Source organism: Nesoenas mayeri, assembly GCF_963082525.1.
Source record: "Nesoenas mayeri genome assembly, chromosome: 1".
Classification (NCBI taxonomy): domain Eukaryota; kingdom Metazoa; phylum Chordata; class Aves; order Columbiformes; family Columbidae; genus Nesoenas; species Nesoenas mayeri.
In genome coordinates, this window is record NC_137541.1 from 121,233,889 (window position 1) to 121,249,966 (window position 16,078).

A 16,078-nucleotide genomic window follows, 5' to 3' on the forward strand; every position below is an offset into this window, starting at 1 on the left:
CACCACTTGTCACTGCTTACTTCCAATTAAACCAAGTATAATGAAACTTAATCAACAAATTATTATATTTCAAGAATTAAAGTTGAAGTTCTCAAATTCATCTCATGTTTCCATCTCACATACCAAAAATCACAGTGACCAGGTTCTGAGTTTACATTTCCTATCATGCTTCGCTCCAGTTCCTTGTACTTTCTGTAGCCTAGAAAAAGCAAATTTCAACCTAGTGACAATAGACTTGCTTCCCATTATTAACTTCACAGGCTTGAAAGTATATCCATTTCCAGGCATCCATAGGTTGAAAATCTTCTGTTTTAAACGCAACAGTCTTATTGACAAACCTCTCTCACCCCTTTTGCCTTTCTTTAGGTGACAAAAAAAAGACAGGAGAAATGGTAGAAGGTTGAATAAAGTCAACGCTTTTCTGTGCTTTTCTCTTTATTCTTTGCTCTTTTTTTCCCCGAAGACTAAGTTAATGAATAAATAAATGAGTCCCAGGAATTAAGGTGGAAACAGGTTCTCTCAGAGCCCTTCTCCGCTGTACTTTGCCATTAATGTTCCTTCACATACAATTATTCTACTTTGAACATCTTTGTCTTCTTTTCTGCTGCATCCTGTCTCAAATTTTCTGTGCTGCTGTGTGACTTATTACTCTCTCAATAGTGTTCTCTACTTTCAAAAAACAAATTATGCCATAATTTTCATCCATTTCAGGTTGCTTCTTTACTTCTTTGTACTAACTCCAGTTTTCCTTATTCCATCTCTCTCATTCTTCTTCCTTTATCTATATGGTTTATATTCAAGTGTTTGCTTTCAAACTGTAACTAGTATCATTTAAGGCCTGTATCATGTTTATATTGATCCTCTGATTCCTAAAAAACAACAAAAAAAGACATTTAAAAAAATGTAGAAACAAGTATATCTTCTGGATGTTTCATTACTTCTAGTTTTTGCAGTTTGTTGTAAAATATACCTAGAAGCCTTAGGTTAATGTTTTTCTCCTGCCTTTCCCCCAATGAAATTAGAAAACTGAGAACATGACATTAGGTCTATTACAAATACTTTGTGACACTCAAATACTATCATAACATGGTTCCTACAAATACTAGGAATCAAATAGTTCATGATAATATTGTGATGATAGCCAAATAGCATGACATTAACTTTTCAGTGTGTCTGAAAGGATTTCTTACTACCATTGTATTATTTTATTCTTTAACTAATAATTTGCACACCTACTGCACTTACAGAAAAAGTGGCGAAAATGAAAGTTGCTGGTAACTGCTCATGAAATGAAGCCCCACCAACGTGAAACTGGTACATGTCCATAGTTCCCATAGAGATGAATCTGCGAGAAGCACATAAATTCTGCAGAGCCACCTCCAGCCATCTGCACCATTTTGCCTGTGACCGAGACATTCAAAAGCATGAAGTGCTGCTGCGGAGAATGCTTGGACATCGTCCCTCTCTTCACAGCCACCAAGACCCCCATGTTAATTCCCAACTTGAGTTCTTACCTCTTTGCCTTGTGCCACCCTTCTGCTTTTTTCATCTTAACAGAACATACTTCACACCCATTTCACATCGCACTTTTGTACAAGTGGCCTTATCCTAATCCGTCTCCTTTTCTAGGAAATGCTCCAAAGCCAGAAACCTAAATGCTGCTCCTCCTTTTGGATTCTCTGCTTGTCCAGATAAATCTTGAATCCTTAGTGCTCCATAAGGTAATTTTAAGAGGTGACGTACACAGGGCTTCTTTTTTCTTTTTCTTTCACCTCTTTGTCTATTCTGAAATCACATGAAAGAAGAGATACCCCTATGGTGGGTATGGGAGTCTCTCTTTGAACCCTTATGGACATGCAAGATTAGAATACCACATCTCTCAAATCTCAGCTGCATGATTTATTTAAGGATCAATTGGTTCCTTTGTTAGATCAGATTTTTTCTCCCCTGTACCTCCGTCTGCAAGCCTCTACGTATAAACGTCACCATTCTATTGTACCAGCAAACTACAGCATGCATTCTGACTCTTGACGGGATCAACTCCATACTACAGTCAAGTGGTTGGAATGGATTTAACTGAGGATAAAAACATCGCAATAGGTTTGAGGTATCAAAGTAACAAAGTAAAAATAGATGTTTCCATGATAATCAGCACTTTATTTTTGTCCATACACTTTTAGATGTATTTTATTTCCTTTTCCATGTGCTGAAGCCAATTAGAGAGGTTGACTGGAATGCTGATGAGGAGAGATCTGTAAGAAAGGGAGGAAAGGACGGAAGGAAAAGGCAAAAAGGGGAAAGAGAGGAAGAAAGTGAAAAGAAAGGAAGAGGAGTAAAAAGAAAGTGAAGTGGTGGAAAGGAGGAAAAGGCAGAGAGCTGAATGGCGGCAAAATCAGAGCAGTGCATGTCTTGGACAAGCATTGAAAAGGTGAGGAAAACTGCAAAAAAGGCAGGGAGAAGTGGGGAGCAGAAGGGAAGGGCAAAGAAGGAAAGGAAAAGAAGGGGTGAAAAAAGCCAAAGAGCAGTCACAAAAATGATGGGGGAACAGGAAGAAGCACGGAAGGGAAAATCAGAGGGAAAAGGACAAGATATGAGAATTGGCAACATGGAGTCAAAGCAGGAAAAAGCAGCAAAAAGCAGGGAGGGAAAGAAGAAGTGGAAGGAGGAGTAAGAGGGAGATGAGGAAAGACAGAGGAAGGAAGAAGGGAAACAGGAGAAGGGGGAATGAAAAACAAGGAGGGAAAAGAAGGGAAGAGTGGGGGATGAGTTAAAAGACCTGGAAAGCAGAGATAAGAAGCCAAAGTGGGGAAAAAGAGAGCAAGGGAAGAGAAGGAAAAGAAGGGGATGAGGGGAAGACCTGAAAAGCAGCAAGACAGTGAAAAACAGCAAAAAGCACTCAAAATAGTGAAAAGTACATAAGAAAAAAGCAGTAAAAGTGGGGGAAAACAGAGAAAAGAAGTAGGGGGAAAGGACGTCACAAGATATGAGAAGGAAGGACAAGTAGCCAAAGCAGTGACAGGCAAGGAAAACCAGAGACCAGAAAAGGAGCCTAAAGAAGATAAAGCACTGAAAAGCAGGAAAGGGAAAAGCAGAGAAGGGGGGGTGGGGGGACAAAACAAAACACACCTGAAAAGTAGCAAAAAGGGCCACATAAAGCGAAAGCAGGAAAAAGCAGCCAAAAGCAGGGAGAAGCAGTGAAAAACAGGGAAGGGCAAGCAGGGAAGGGCAGCAAAGAAAGAGAGGGAAAAGAGAAAAGATCTAAAAAACAGCAAAAAGGTTGAAAAGTGAAGTGAATGGAGAAGGAGGCGAAATGAAAAAGCAAAATGTGGAAAGAAGTCAAAGCAATAATGAGTAAGGAAAAAAAACCAAAGAGTTGAAATAAGTCAAAGCAGTGAAAAGGCTGAAAAGCAGGGAAAGAAGAGGAGGGAAAACAGGGAAAGCAGGGAAAGAGCAGGGTGAAGACCAGAAAAGCAGTGAAAGGAGGTCAAAGCAGTGACAAACAGGGAAAAGAAGGGGAACAGGGAGACTCCAAAAGCCATGAAAAGGAATCAAAGTCATTACTACCAGGGAAAAGAAGTCAAAACAGCAAACGGGGGGGGACAGCAAGGCAAACAGTGCGGGGTGGTGGAGTGGAAGCAGGAAAAGACCTGAAAAGCAGCCACAAGAAGTCAAAGCACTGAAAAGGGGCAAAAAAGTGTCAAAGCACTGACAAGCAACAAGAACAAGTCAAAGCAGTGGCAAGCGCGGAGAGAAGGGAAAAGAAGGAAAAACCTGAAATGCAGGAAAAGTCAGCGCAGTGGAAAGCAGGGAGAAGAGAGTGAAGTAAAACAGGGAAAGGTTGGTAAAAGAAATCAAGCCAGCAAAAGATGCCAAAGCAGCTAAAAAAAAAGAGAAGCAAAAGGCTGGGAAAAGAGTCAAAACAATGAAAAGTGGGAAAAAGGAGCAGGAAGGAGATTAAAAAAAACCCAGAAGAGTAGCCAGTAGAAGTCAAAGCAATGACTAGCAGGGAAAGGAAGGGAAAAGAATTTAAAAGATCTGAAAGGTCGTGAAAAATAGTCAAAGTAGTAAAAAGCAATGAAAAATAGACAACTGAAGAGAAGGGAAAAACAGGGAAAAGAATGAAAGGGAAGTGGGGGTGGGGAGAAAAAGGGAAGGGAAAAGAACTTAAAAAGACCCGGAAAGCAGTAAAAAGAAATCAAAGCAGTGAAAAGCAGGGAAAAGAAGTTGGGGAAGGAGGAAAAGACCTCCTTTGTGAAAGTAAGACCTCCTGTCCTTTGTGAAAATAAGTCAAAACAGTGACAAGCACTGAAGAGAGGGGGAAAAGAAGTACGAGCAAGAAAAGCAGGGAAAGAGCAGGGGGTAGCAATAATCTGTGAGGAGGGGGGAAAAGAAAGGAAATACTTGACAAATCAGTGATGTCAATGATGTTGCAAGCAGAAGCAGGGGAAAGGAAGGAAAAAGTATGTAAAACAGAAGAGAAAAGCAGAGAAACCTGAAAAGTAAAGTCCGTAAGCACTGATAAGCAGGGAAAGGGCAGGAATGAAAGCATGGCAAGGAAGGAAGGAAAAGATAAGGATAGAAGAGCAAGAAGATGACAAGGAGAAAAGCAGAGGAAAAAAACCAAACAGTCAAGCAGTCAAGGAAAAGTCTCTGAAAAGCAGGGAAAAGGAGGTCAAAGTGGGGAAAAGCAGTGGTGGTGGTGGGGAAATCAATACAGTGAAGAGAAAAGGAAGTGGCAGGGGGCAGGCAAAGAAAATCCCTGAAAAGCAGGGAAAGAACAAGGAGGTAAAGGGAGGAGAAAGGTAAGAAGGGAGAAGTCAGAAAAGCTGAGAAAAGTAGGTAAAAGATAAAGCCAAGACAAGCAAGGTAAACATAGAGATCTGAAAAAGCAGGGGAAAGGCCAGAGAAGACCACAAAAGCAGTGAAAACAAGTCAAAAGAGAGAAAAGATGGGAAAGGATGCCAAAGGTTGTCAAATAAGGAAAACAAGAGAACATGGGGAACATGGAGACACAGAAAGCAGTGAAAATACTTTAAAACAGTGAAAAGCAATTAAATGAACACAAGGGGAAGCAGGGGGGGCACATGTGACAGGATGGACATGTGGACAGGACACAGATGACAGACCAGGAAATCAGAAAGCAAGCAAGAGGCGGGAGGGAAAAGAACTCCAAGCAAGGAAGAGATGAGAAAAGAATGGGAAAGAAATCAATGCAGGGAAAAGAGGTCCAACAGTTAAAAGAATGGGAAAGATGAAAAAAGACCTGGAAAGTTTGAGGGGAAGTCAAAGCAGGGAGGGGAGGGGAAAACAGGTGACCAGAAAACAGGGGGCGAAACAGACATGAAAAACATTTGAAACAAAGTGGGGAAGGGAGAAGAAACCTGAAAGGCATTGATGTGAGAAAGAAGATAACACCTGAAAAGCACTGAAAAGAATGGGGGGGTGGGAGGGGAGGTGATGGGGGCTGAGGAGAGAGTGGGCAGAAAGAAGGGGGAAGACACAGAAAGCATTGAAAAGGAAGGGGAAATAGAACTGAAAAACATTAGAAAGAAAGGCAAGGCAGTGGGGAAAAAAACCAAAACAAAAAAAACAGTGAAAGGTAAGTGAAGGAGGAAAGCAACAAAAAGGAACGGTGGAAAAGGAAGTGTGAAATACAGGCAGGGAAAATGAGCAGGAGAAAGAGGCAGTGAAAAGAAGTCAGCATAGTGAAGAGCAATGAAAAGAAGGCAGGAGGAAAGAAACAACCTGAAAATCTGGGGGGAAAAAAAAAAAAATGTAAAAGAAAGAAGTCAAAGCAAGGAGAAAGAGACAAAGCTGGGAAAACATGGGAACGCACCAAAAATAAGAGAAGGGTTGAACCTGAAGGATCCAAGAGGAAGCGAAAAGAGTAACAAGGAGGAAAAGATGGGGAAAAGCAGGAGAGGGGGTTGACAGACCTGAAAAGTATTGAAGAGGGTGAGGGGAGGAAGGCAAGTGTGGAAAGCATGGCAGGAAGAACAGGCAGGAGAACAAAAGCAGGGAAGACAAGCATGGACGAGGCAGGAAAAGCTGTGAAAAGGCAGGAAAAAACAGGAAAGGAAAGGAACATGGTGAAAAGTAGAGACTGGCAAAGCAGCAGAGGAAAGCAGGGAAAAGAAGTGGGAACAGTAGGGAAAAGACACAGAAAAGGCAGGGAAAGCAAAGGTGGGGGGAAAAAAGGCTAAAAGACAGGAAAAGGAGGAAAAAGCAAAAAAGTGTAGGCAAGTGGGTGCAAGGGTCGGAGTGGAAAGTAGGGAAGGGCATGAGAGTGAATAGCAGGGAGAAAGGATGGGAACTTCTGGGGGGCGAAAAGGCCAAGTGATACTATTGTTTATGAAGAGGGGAATGAACTACGGCTCCTATTGAAAATGAAAAGGGTATTAAAATTATTTTAGCCAAAGATACTATGTTTTTCTTCAGACAAGCAACTCTCTTTGTCCCCATGAAAGAACTCTGAATATGACATTTCTGATTTTCAAAGCTCTGCCTACTGAGATTTCTGCATTTGTCTTCCCAGGTCATTGAGGTTGTATCAGGACACAAACCTTCAGGCTGTCACTGTATCAAAGTGACCTCTGTGGACACACCTGATCTCAAGGCACTGCCACTGTCATGGTTCAGCCTGCAGCGTATTTTGTTGATAGAGAAAATGCCCCTTCACAAACAGGTATTAGTTCTGTGTACTGAAGCTACCAGACTGATATGATATGGCATACATGGAGAGGAGTACAACAAAGTGGGTTACTCCAGAATAGAATAAACTTATATACAGCATTTTTCTTGGAAGAAATACTAACAGCGTACAAAAAAGTGATGGCATTTCCTCATACACAAGGCAAACATTTTATACAGGAAGAAGGCCAATTCAGATGAAAATAAAAATGCATGAGTGCTCTGGCACATTGCAGCAAAGAGGAGGAATCCCACTGGTACTAAACTGTGCCAGCCGCGTCTTGGGAGATAAGTGAGACTGAAGCTTTGAAAACCAAATTCCCTCAGCTTATTCTTGACTCCAAGGTCTCTCAATGTTGAAAACACAGAATAGCTCAGAATATGCTCTGCTCAAGGACTTTCTGCCTGCTTTAGGTAAAGAAAACTCCTCTTCATCATCATCTCCGTATTCTCAAAATTATTAACTCCCATCTGCCAACTTTTGACATTTTTTGCTAGAAGGAGTTGTGAAGGGAGTCCTGGATGAGCTACAAGTTGGCAGGAAAATCTGAAGGAAGAGGGAGGCTTTGAACAAGTGGTCTGTGAGAGACAGACCTCTTCTGCTGGTGAGGGGAAGAGAGATCCTGAAGAAGGCAGTCTGGGAGGAGAGGTTTTCTGCTTGACATCTTCAATTAGTTTCTTCAGAATAAACAAGCTCAGCTTTTATTTTTTCATACATCATTTTCCAGTCACTAACCAACTAATTGCCTTTTGACAGTCAACATCTGTAACATTAATCTCCTCTCCTCCACCTTCTCATGGGGACACCTACAGGAGGCTGGTTATTAATTTCTATTGGCATATCTATGCTGCTGTTCTTGTTATTACTCAAAACCACATGGAATCCCCATAGATCTGAAGTTTCAATAAATTCTTAAAATCCATGAGATTTTGCAGAAGATTCATAAACTAGTGCTCAGGAGGACTCATTTCTGTGATAATCACACAAAACTGGATTTAAGAAGCAACGTTTTTAACTTTTTCCTCATCTCACAGTAATTTTTTTAGACATCGACCTATGGATTGCCGTGAAAATTGAGTCAAATTTCTTTACATGCTCACTGCGGAAAGCCAATATAGCAGTAGGAAACCTGAGTTCTTTTTGAAAAATCCAAAAGCAAGCTACCAAGCCACATCTTCAAAATCATATGCAACTGCCATACCCTTGCTTTAAGCAGTGAGAACTGGCTGACACTACACAGATGAATGAAAATATGCAATGCAAACATGTTAAGAGTGTCCTGCAAACATACCAACTTTCAATACCCTTTAACAAATAAATACTTTGAATTAAAATGTTGATATCAGTACAAATTATAAACAGCAATGCATACATGATTTTAAAAAATTAAGCAGTCCTTTAGACTTCGAGATTTTTTTCTAGCAGGAGTAAAACTGCTCATCTGTTGCTCCTCTGGCAAAACAGTGTCTTCCCAGAAAGTTTTCATGAGACACTACCAGGAGGATGCGGCAACAAAGCATCCAAATGGCTAATGTATTCAAGAGAACATTGCATGTATTATAAAAGCATCTATACTGAAGACCAACATGTTCCCAAGAGATGCTGCAAGACTCCCTTACGGTACACAATTCCATGAGATTTGTCCATTTGCATGCAAAACCATGATGGAAGCAAAACATTTTTGTACTGTGTTAACCAAATAGCTTTAAACTGAATTTCACATGTAAAATGCAGTGCTCTAGAAAATAGTATGCCCTTATAACCAAAACATACTCCGAGACATGAGGACAATTGTATTCCAGGATGATGGAGTTTGCAGGAGTGGGAAGCAGAAATTCCTGTTGAAGTTGTTCCAGTGGAGCACTTTGAGAGCAAGAGCAGGACTGCACGACTTACCAGAGATGACAAACGCCTCTTGTGAAGGCATACAGGAAAGAGAAGAAAATTCCAGTGTACTACGCAAGAAGTTTAATTGCATTGCCTTGTTTACCTAAAGCCACGTGACATCCCGTTGTCCAAAGAGAATCATCTTCGTGCGGGTTTCTCAGTACTGAGATTCAGACCAACGTGCCCAGCCCTGGATGCACCTGCTCTTCAGGATTATTGGAATTCGGTTTAGAACGCCAAATGTAGTCCATATACTCTTCCTGGAAGGATTTATTACATTTTTGCAACAAAGGTAGTTCTGTCTTACCAGTAAGGAAATAACTAGCCTTAATTTTTAAAAAATAGCTGATGCTTTTTTGTTATTTACATTAAAAATACTGAGGTTGTTCTCCTTCGATGTCAGTTTTCTATTTGAGGTTTAGCAGCTTTTACCTGTAACACTGTTTATTGTTATCTTTCTGCAATACTTTTCACTGTTGCTGAGGAAACCTTGGTCGTTGTGAAACAGAGGGCATCCTGTCTTAGGAATGAGAACCTAAGGCAGATCCACAATAGAACATCTTTTAGGACATATAGATCCTCTGCCTTTTCTACTCCATGGCAACAATTTTTTGGTCTTTGGTCAGCCTCACTTCCGTTCTCATCCTACTGAACACATGTACAAGTTTTAAATGATGATCACTAACATACATTGCTTGGGTTTTTCCTTTTTTATTCCTATAGTTCTAAAACTCCATTTATAACATCTACTGTGATTTGCTTCTTGTAAGGTCTCACAAGGCTCTGCTTCTAGCCCATTTTAATCTACACATCTCAGCCCTAGTTAGTAAATAAATCAAAATCCCTTCAGTTGCCTTCATGCTGACAATCTACTCTAATCATTACTGCTGCTGCTACCAGTCTGATCTTGCCAGCATATCATTTGGTCTGCTGTCAGAAATCAAAGCCTCCTTCTTCAATTTAGCCTTTTAAAATTACAATAAAATCATTCCAACTCTAATGCCTGCTCTCTAGCAAACTTTCGGATTTGACCCAATTCTTTGCACTTAATAAAAGAACCTGGATTCAAATCTATCTTGAACCAAAATATGCAGCTACTTTATAGATATCTCACTTCATTTACTGGAATCCAACCTTCTGTGAAAAACATATTTTCCACTCAAAGTAGAACTGTTACGCCTCATTCAACACAGGCATTACGTTTTTGATTTGGCTTCCCTCACATGCTCTTCTAGGACCGGGACCACACCAAAATATCCCTTGGTCTCATTTTCAATTAAGGTCAGCACAATTCCACACCAGCTAAGGGTATTTCTCTCCCCTCCCTCTATTATTCACATTGGTTAGACTACCACACACACAGAAAATCCTTTCAATTCCAACCCTTATCCTCTTCTAAATCTTCTATCCTCACTTTCTCTCTAGAACCTATGAACACTGCTTAAAGTGAATTACATTTTCTCTTTGCCATTCAGCAGAAGGGTCTGAAGTTTAAAATTCTAATTGCAGTCTTTGTCTGGCTTATGAAGTGTATCACCTTCTCCTGAAGTGTATCACCTTCACCTCAAGGACAGCCACAGTGATTATCTCGTGACTGAACTCTGTGATGCTCCGTAACATCTGGCATAAAACATAATCAACAACAGAAAGTGCAAAATCTCTCATGGCTAGGTAGATCATATATATTTGACAGGGCTAGTATGGATAACTGTTGAAATAAAAACAAGGTATCTTAATCGATAAGGATAAAAAAATAGTCCAACTATCATTATGAGGTGGACAAATAAATATCAATTGCAAACTTCTCAACATAAGGTTGCTTCTATGGAACCCCAGAAAACCAGGGATATATAACAGAAAACTAAAATTTGGCAAGGTGACTTGCTTTGCTTGACGGTGCAATTCTAATATCCATCCCTCAAAGTAAAAGACATCACTTGCCAAAGTCACGTTGGATCACACACAAACTACCCTCATGAGATCAGCACTCAGCAAGAACTGTACTTTGCAGTCAGTTGTGTAATTTAGACTAGAAAGATACTTCCATACTATTCAGAAGTTCCATATAATAGTCTTATTGAAATATATTTGTTCTATAAGTCAACACAACATATTCACCACTCTGTTTCAGAAGACTAGCGTTTTAAGTTACTTCCTCATTATAAAAGGATGTTTCTGATGGGTTCCAACACGAGTTATCTTCACAGGTATTTAAGATTTTTCAGTTTCCAAGAATAAAATATATGCACATCGATGGTTTAATGAAAACAATGATGGTAGAGTGATAAACAATGAAGACGAGTCACATCTATAGGTGAATCCAACCCTTCTGTAAACCAGTCCCGTTCAGACATCATTATACTTACAGGATGGAAGACTACATCCTGGAAGAGCAGCAGTTCTGAAAAGGACTTAGGAATCATGATGGATAACCATCTAAATTTACAATCTTTAATGCAAGTAACTGAGACTGAAAGATTTAAAAATGCGATCCTTGGAGGTATAAACAAACAAGCGAAGATATAAACTGAAAGGTTCAAGAATGTACCTGCACATACTACACGCACACAGCAATACTGACATTACTATCAGATGCTGTATGCAGTTCTTATGTCCACACTTTAGAATGGATTTTAAAACATCTGAAGTTTCAGAAGAGCCATAAAAGCTTTACAGTTAGAGATTTAAGGAACTCCATCTACACAGGTTATTGAAGTTAACATATTTTTACGTGAATAAAGTGAAACAGTTCAAAACTAGAGTAGTTATTAATTATTCTAATAGGCAGCCAGCTATCTGATGGCCAGCGGCTGTAACTAAACAGTCCTAAAACCGAAGGAGGACCAAGAGTATGGAAAATAAACTAGCTGAATCACTCAAGAGACACGGAAAAAAATCCTCCCACTTGAAGAATCTATAGGAAAATCAGCTATCTTTTTCAAAAGTATGTTCTACTGCACCCAAAAGATAGGGACTTAATGATGCAGAAGTAACTAGATTGAGTTCTAGGGGTAACGGCATGCCAGTCAGGTTATTTCATTACCGTAGTCACTTCTGGCCTTAAAACCAGCTAGTCTGTAATAGGTAGAAAGCTGCAGCGCATATAAGAACATTCAAACTAACAGATGATAATATGAAGAACTCAAACTACAAGCACAGTCCATCAGAATGAAGCAGAGCTGTGTTCATACACCAATGATTTGTATACCTTGCTGTTTCAATCAAAAACTCAAAATTATCTGTTATGCCTCCAACTTTTACTTTCATATTTTTAAGTCTGTTTCAATGTATCTGATATTTACACATTATAGTATAATGATACCTACCATACCATGGCTTGGAGTAGGTTAATTGCATAGGAAGATTTACTATGTTTACATTTTTTCTTAAATTACTCTCTTTTAAAAAGCACAGTAAAGAGTCTGAGGACAAATTATTCAACTGTTTATCATACATAAGACTGCATGACTATAATACAAAGGGCTTGTCTTTTCATTTAACGTTACAATATACACAGCAAGTCCGGACTAGATCTTACAATCTGAACACAGGTATTTAACCTTTTCCATGCTGTTTATGTTTACAATGCACAGAAGTCCTGTAACCAAACTGTGTAGTAAAGCACACAAAACTGGACTGTAACATAACACAGTATGCAGAAGCACTGGATTTTATGATTTCTTCTTTGTGTAGATATTTTTCTTTAACTGCTATGGTTTTTGGCGCTTGCTAAGGTGTGGCAACCCGTGCACACAAGAATTACCCAGATTTCATATTACCCTTATATTCCTAGACAGCAGTAAGTACTGGATTCCTTTTTACAATGCTAAACTCAGCGTCCTGTTTCTGAGGTGACAGCCTTCCAAATCCTGTAAACTTTTCCGAATTACTGAAAAAAACCAAAAACAAAAAACCAACCAGAATCAAACCAAAACAAAAAAAAACACTTTCAGCCACAGAGTTGATGTGTCAATACAGAAGGAATATGGATCACTTGATTAAAAAAAAAAAAAAATCATGATTTACAAAAAAATGGCAATCCCAATTATTCATTCCCATTTACATGGTAGTCAGCTGCTGTGCCGCCACTCTAAGTATAAAAAATTCCACCTTTTAGTTTGAAAAAATGATTTAGCCACACGGAATTGACCAATATGAACTCTGAATTTCCTGCTAAATTAACTTTTAAAAGGGTTTACTGACAGAGGTAGATCACTGCTTCTGTAGTATATAATGGGCAAACAACATTAATCTGGGACGGGCAATCAATGAATTACCCTCATTCTTTCACATGTGTTTCACAGAGCTTTTACTTTTCATACAAACACATCTCTGAGTGGGCCCATAAATTTTGCAACTGCCAAGCTGACTGTGTTATATTAAGGCAGCATTATCCCAAAATTAGGCACCTGTTAAATACAGCCTGCTAACCTCAGGTCTCATGTGAGTGTTTTGCTTTACTCAGACTATTATTTTGGACCTGTTCATGCAATCAAGGTCTTGCCTTCAAGTTTACAATTATGTTACTAAGGAATACAAGAATCAACTGCTGGTTTCATAGCTTCTGGATCTAGTGTCCCTTTTACCTTCAGAAGCCTGAACACATTTATAATGTAACAGATGTTATAGTCTCGAAGTAGATGTCGACCTATTATGTTCAGTACACAGATTGCTGTAAATGTATTGGCTATGAATTCAACAACAGTTCCAGTTTTGTTTAAGCAATAGTACAGCCATAATTTTCAACTGACATTTAAAAATGGTCTAGTTACACCTTGTGTCAAAGTGCAGAACTGCTACATTATTGGTTACAGACATCTATGTGCTATAAAAACAGCTTTGGTACAATAAATTATCAAAAAAGAAAATAAATTTTTGTAAAATTCACAGCATAATTGTGAGGCAAAAAAGCAGTCACATAAAATTCTGCATTTTTAAAAATGTTCAGGATGAACAGAAGACGTCTTTGTGCAGAAGTAATGGTGGAGAAACCACGTGCCGAGAAAAAGCAAAAGAAAAAAGTAAAAAGCAGGAAGGGACACAGTTGTAGCTATTTCCATCAAACGCAAACCACTACTCCTGTGACCTTCAACCAATAAGGAAGTCAACTTTATGACACACGCAAAGTGACCTTGCAATACCTTACAATAAGTGGGTCACAAAAGTCTATTTTAAAAGAAAGGCCTCTTGAATTACCCATTCTCTGTGTTTTCAGCATTAAGGACTGTCTGCAAAAGCATGTCCAAAAGTGATTGCATCTGAAATGGTAGGCTCTTCTAACTTAAGAGTCCAAATCCATAAGGCCAAAGGTTATCCCAAAGACCACCACTTAGACCTCCCCAGGACTGGCCAGGACCGACCCGTTGATTGCTTCTCAGTGCACCTCAGTTATGAAACCAGTCATATTTCAATACTAACTGACTGTGGTCTCCAAAATATGAGACCCACAGAATCCCATTACAATTGCTGCTTTGATCCTCAGTAGATTCAGAAAAGGAGAGTTCTGATCACCGCCACTTAGCATGCTTAATGTGCCTTACAAACTCCATTACAACCGTCCCTTTTTACAGCTGAAGAGTATATATTTGTGTAATCTGAAGGTCCCTCTTTCTTACAGTACTGCATTTCTGTGCCCATGGTTGTTTGGGGAACTAAAAAAAAAAAAATTAAAAACAAAAAGTATATATTACTCACTCCCCTCCCACCCAAAAACTTCAAAGGGCCTTTTTATAAATCATGTGCAATGCCTTTAAAAAGAAACTAGATTGCATCTACAACTAACATTTGAACAAGAACCCCTGTTGAATGAGACCAAAAAAACCCTCCCCAAAAAAACCAAACTATGACTAGGTTGTGGCAAGTTAAAATGGGGGAAGCAAAAGGTGAATACCACTAAGCTATCCGTTAAGGTGGGTCCGGACACGGATCTTAAAAAAAAAATCCAACCAAAAAAAACCCAAAACCAACAAAAAAAACTTCATTGTCCCTTTGCAATCTTTTCAAGTTTAAAAAAATAAGTCAGCTTTGCCCTCCTGTAGCGGTTCAGTAAGTTTATCTCCTTCTGATTCAAGCAGCTTTGCACTTTGTTTTTGGAAAAACACCACTTCTATAAAAACACACAAGAAACAAACTTAGTTTCAGTTTAGTCACGAGCTAGCCACAGGACTTTGCTGAACACAAACTCCTGTCATGGGAGACTCTTCTCTATCAATTCCTTGCCTCATCGCAAGGTGTCCTTCAGTCATGTAATGAGCAGGACCTGTATTAGCAGAAAACTGGTATGTCGGATGTCCAGCTATGCCAGTTTCTTGGCGCGGATTAGAGTAGACTGTTAAATTCATGTCCATAGCTCCATTTTGTCCAAAGTCCAAGGTATTAGCAGCCACTGGGCGGTTCTGATAGGCCTGATTGCCTTGGTTACCAGTAGAGGAGGAAGATGTAGAGGAAGAAGTAGTTGAGGAAGACAGGGATGTCATGGAGTGGTGACTGTGGCCCACCTCCATAGAATCCTGGGTGGAGGAGCTGTTTGTTGGAGAATTGTAGACTCTCGGCCTGGTCCGGCTACCCAAGGCTTGCTGTCCATGATGGTGGTGGTGGTGGTGGTGATGGTGGTGGTGGTGAGAGCTATTTCCATGATGATGATGTAATGCATTCTGTTGTTGAGGGGCTACATGGAAGGTGGTTTCTTGAACTGGATGGTTTTCAACGGTGACCTGTGTAGGAGCTTCAGTGGCTGACCAACCAATCGGAGGAGGAAACTGTTGTCGAACCTATGTTAATAAGGAAAATAAAATTTAAAATGCTTACTCAAATCTATCCATTTGCAACATATGAGAGAGATTAAGTTATTAATGTTTATGCTAACTTTTTAAAAAAGTTAACGAAACCTTGCAGTTGCAAAACTATTCTATAAGTATGTAGTTAAGAAGGATTTCTAACACACTTTTCTAAATATACCTTAAGAAAAATGAGTTCACATTCTGGATGCTTTTTTCAAACAAGTAGTTTAAGTAAGTCCAATATGTGACCTTACTGTCAAAATTACACAAGCAGCTTTCCATGATAGTAAGTAATAAACAGCATAGTATTTGTGCAACACCGAGAACAATAAGGCCCTCATCTGTGCAAGCAGCATACTGAGTTAAATTAATATGTTGCAGTTCATATCTTGAACTTGAGGAGGACTACTCACACCTCTGGAAGAACAAAAGTGATTAAAGATTACTAAAATAGCAAGATCCATTTACACACGACTGATTTGTTGCATAAACTACATTGGCTAATTAGGAGAATTTATATTTTTTTTTTCTGTTCTGTACTAAAATCTAAGTATTACTGAATTATTTGTGATTAATAAATGAGTTGTTGCTTCTTTCCAAGAAGGAGCATTGACTGAACACTAATTCAGCCAAGGATAGTGTTGCTGAAGTACCTGATCACCATAAAATGGAAGTAAGAACTCCAGAAGGAGTTCACTGAAGTGCAAGTTAGTTCTTCACT

At 39.3% G+C, this 16,078-nt stretch overlaps 1 protein-coding gene and 1 long non-coding RNA gene across 3 annotated transcripts in view; both read right to left on the bottom strand.

The window, feature by feature from the left end:
- Nucleotides 1-509: 509 nt before the first annotated feature.
- LOC308039407 lies at nucleotides 510-1,570 on the bottom strand. The gene is made up of 3 exons (XR_013922023.1): nucleotides 1,515-1,570; nucleotides 1,246-1,401; nucleotides 510-869 (listed from the first exon to the last, which is right to left on the bottom strand). It is a non-coding gene; the product is annotated as an uncharacterized lncRNA (long non-coding RNA).
- Nucleotides 1,571-10,194: 8,624 nt separating this feature from the next.
- Nucleotides 10,195-16,078, bottom strand: part of DYRK1A (dual specificity tyrosine phosphorylation regulated kinase 1A) — a 90,472-nt gene continuing 84,588 nt past the window's right edge. For both annotated transcript variants that reach the window (XM_080363537.1, XM_080363538.1), the window contains one exon: nucleotides 10,195-15,348. In XM_080363537.1, the coding sequence (XP_080219663.1) occupies nucleotides 14,725-15,348 (624 nt within the window). In that variant the 3' untranslated portion in view covers nucleotides 10,195-14,724. The remainder of the gene's footprint in view (nucleotides 15,349-16,078) is intronic.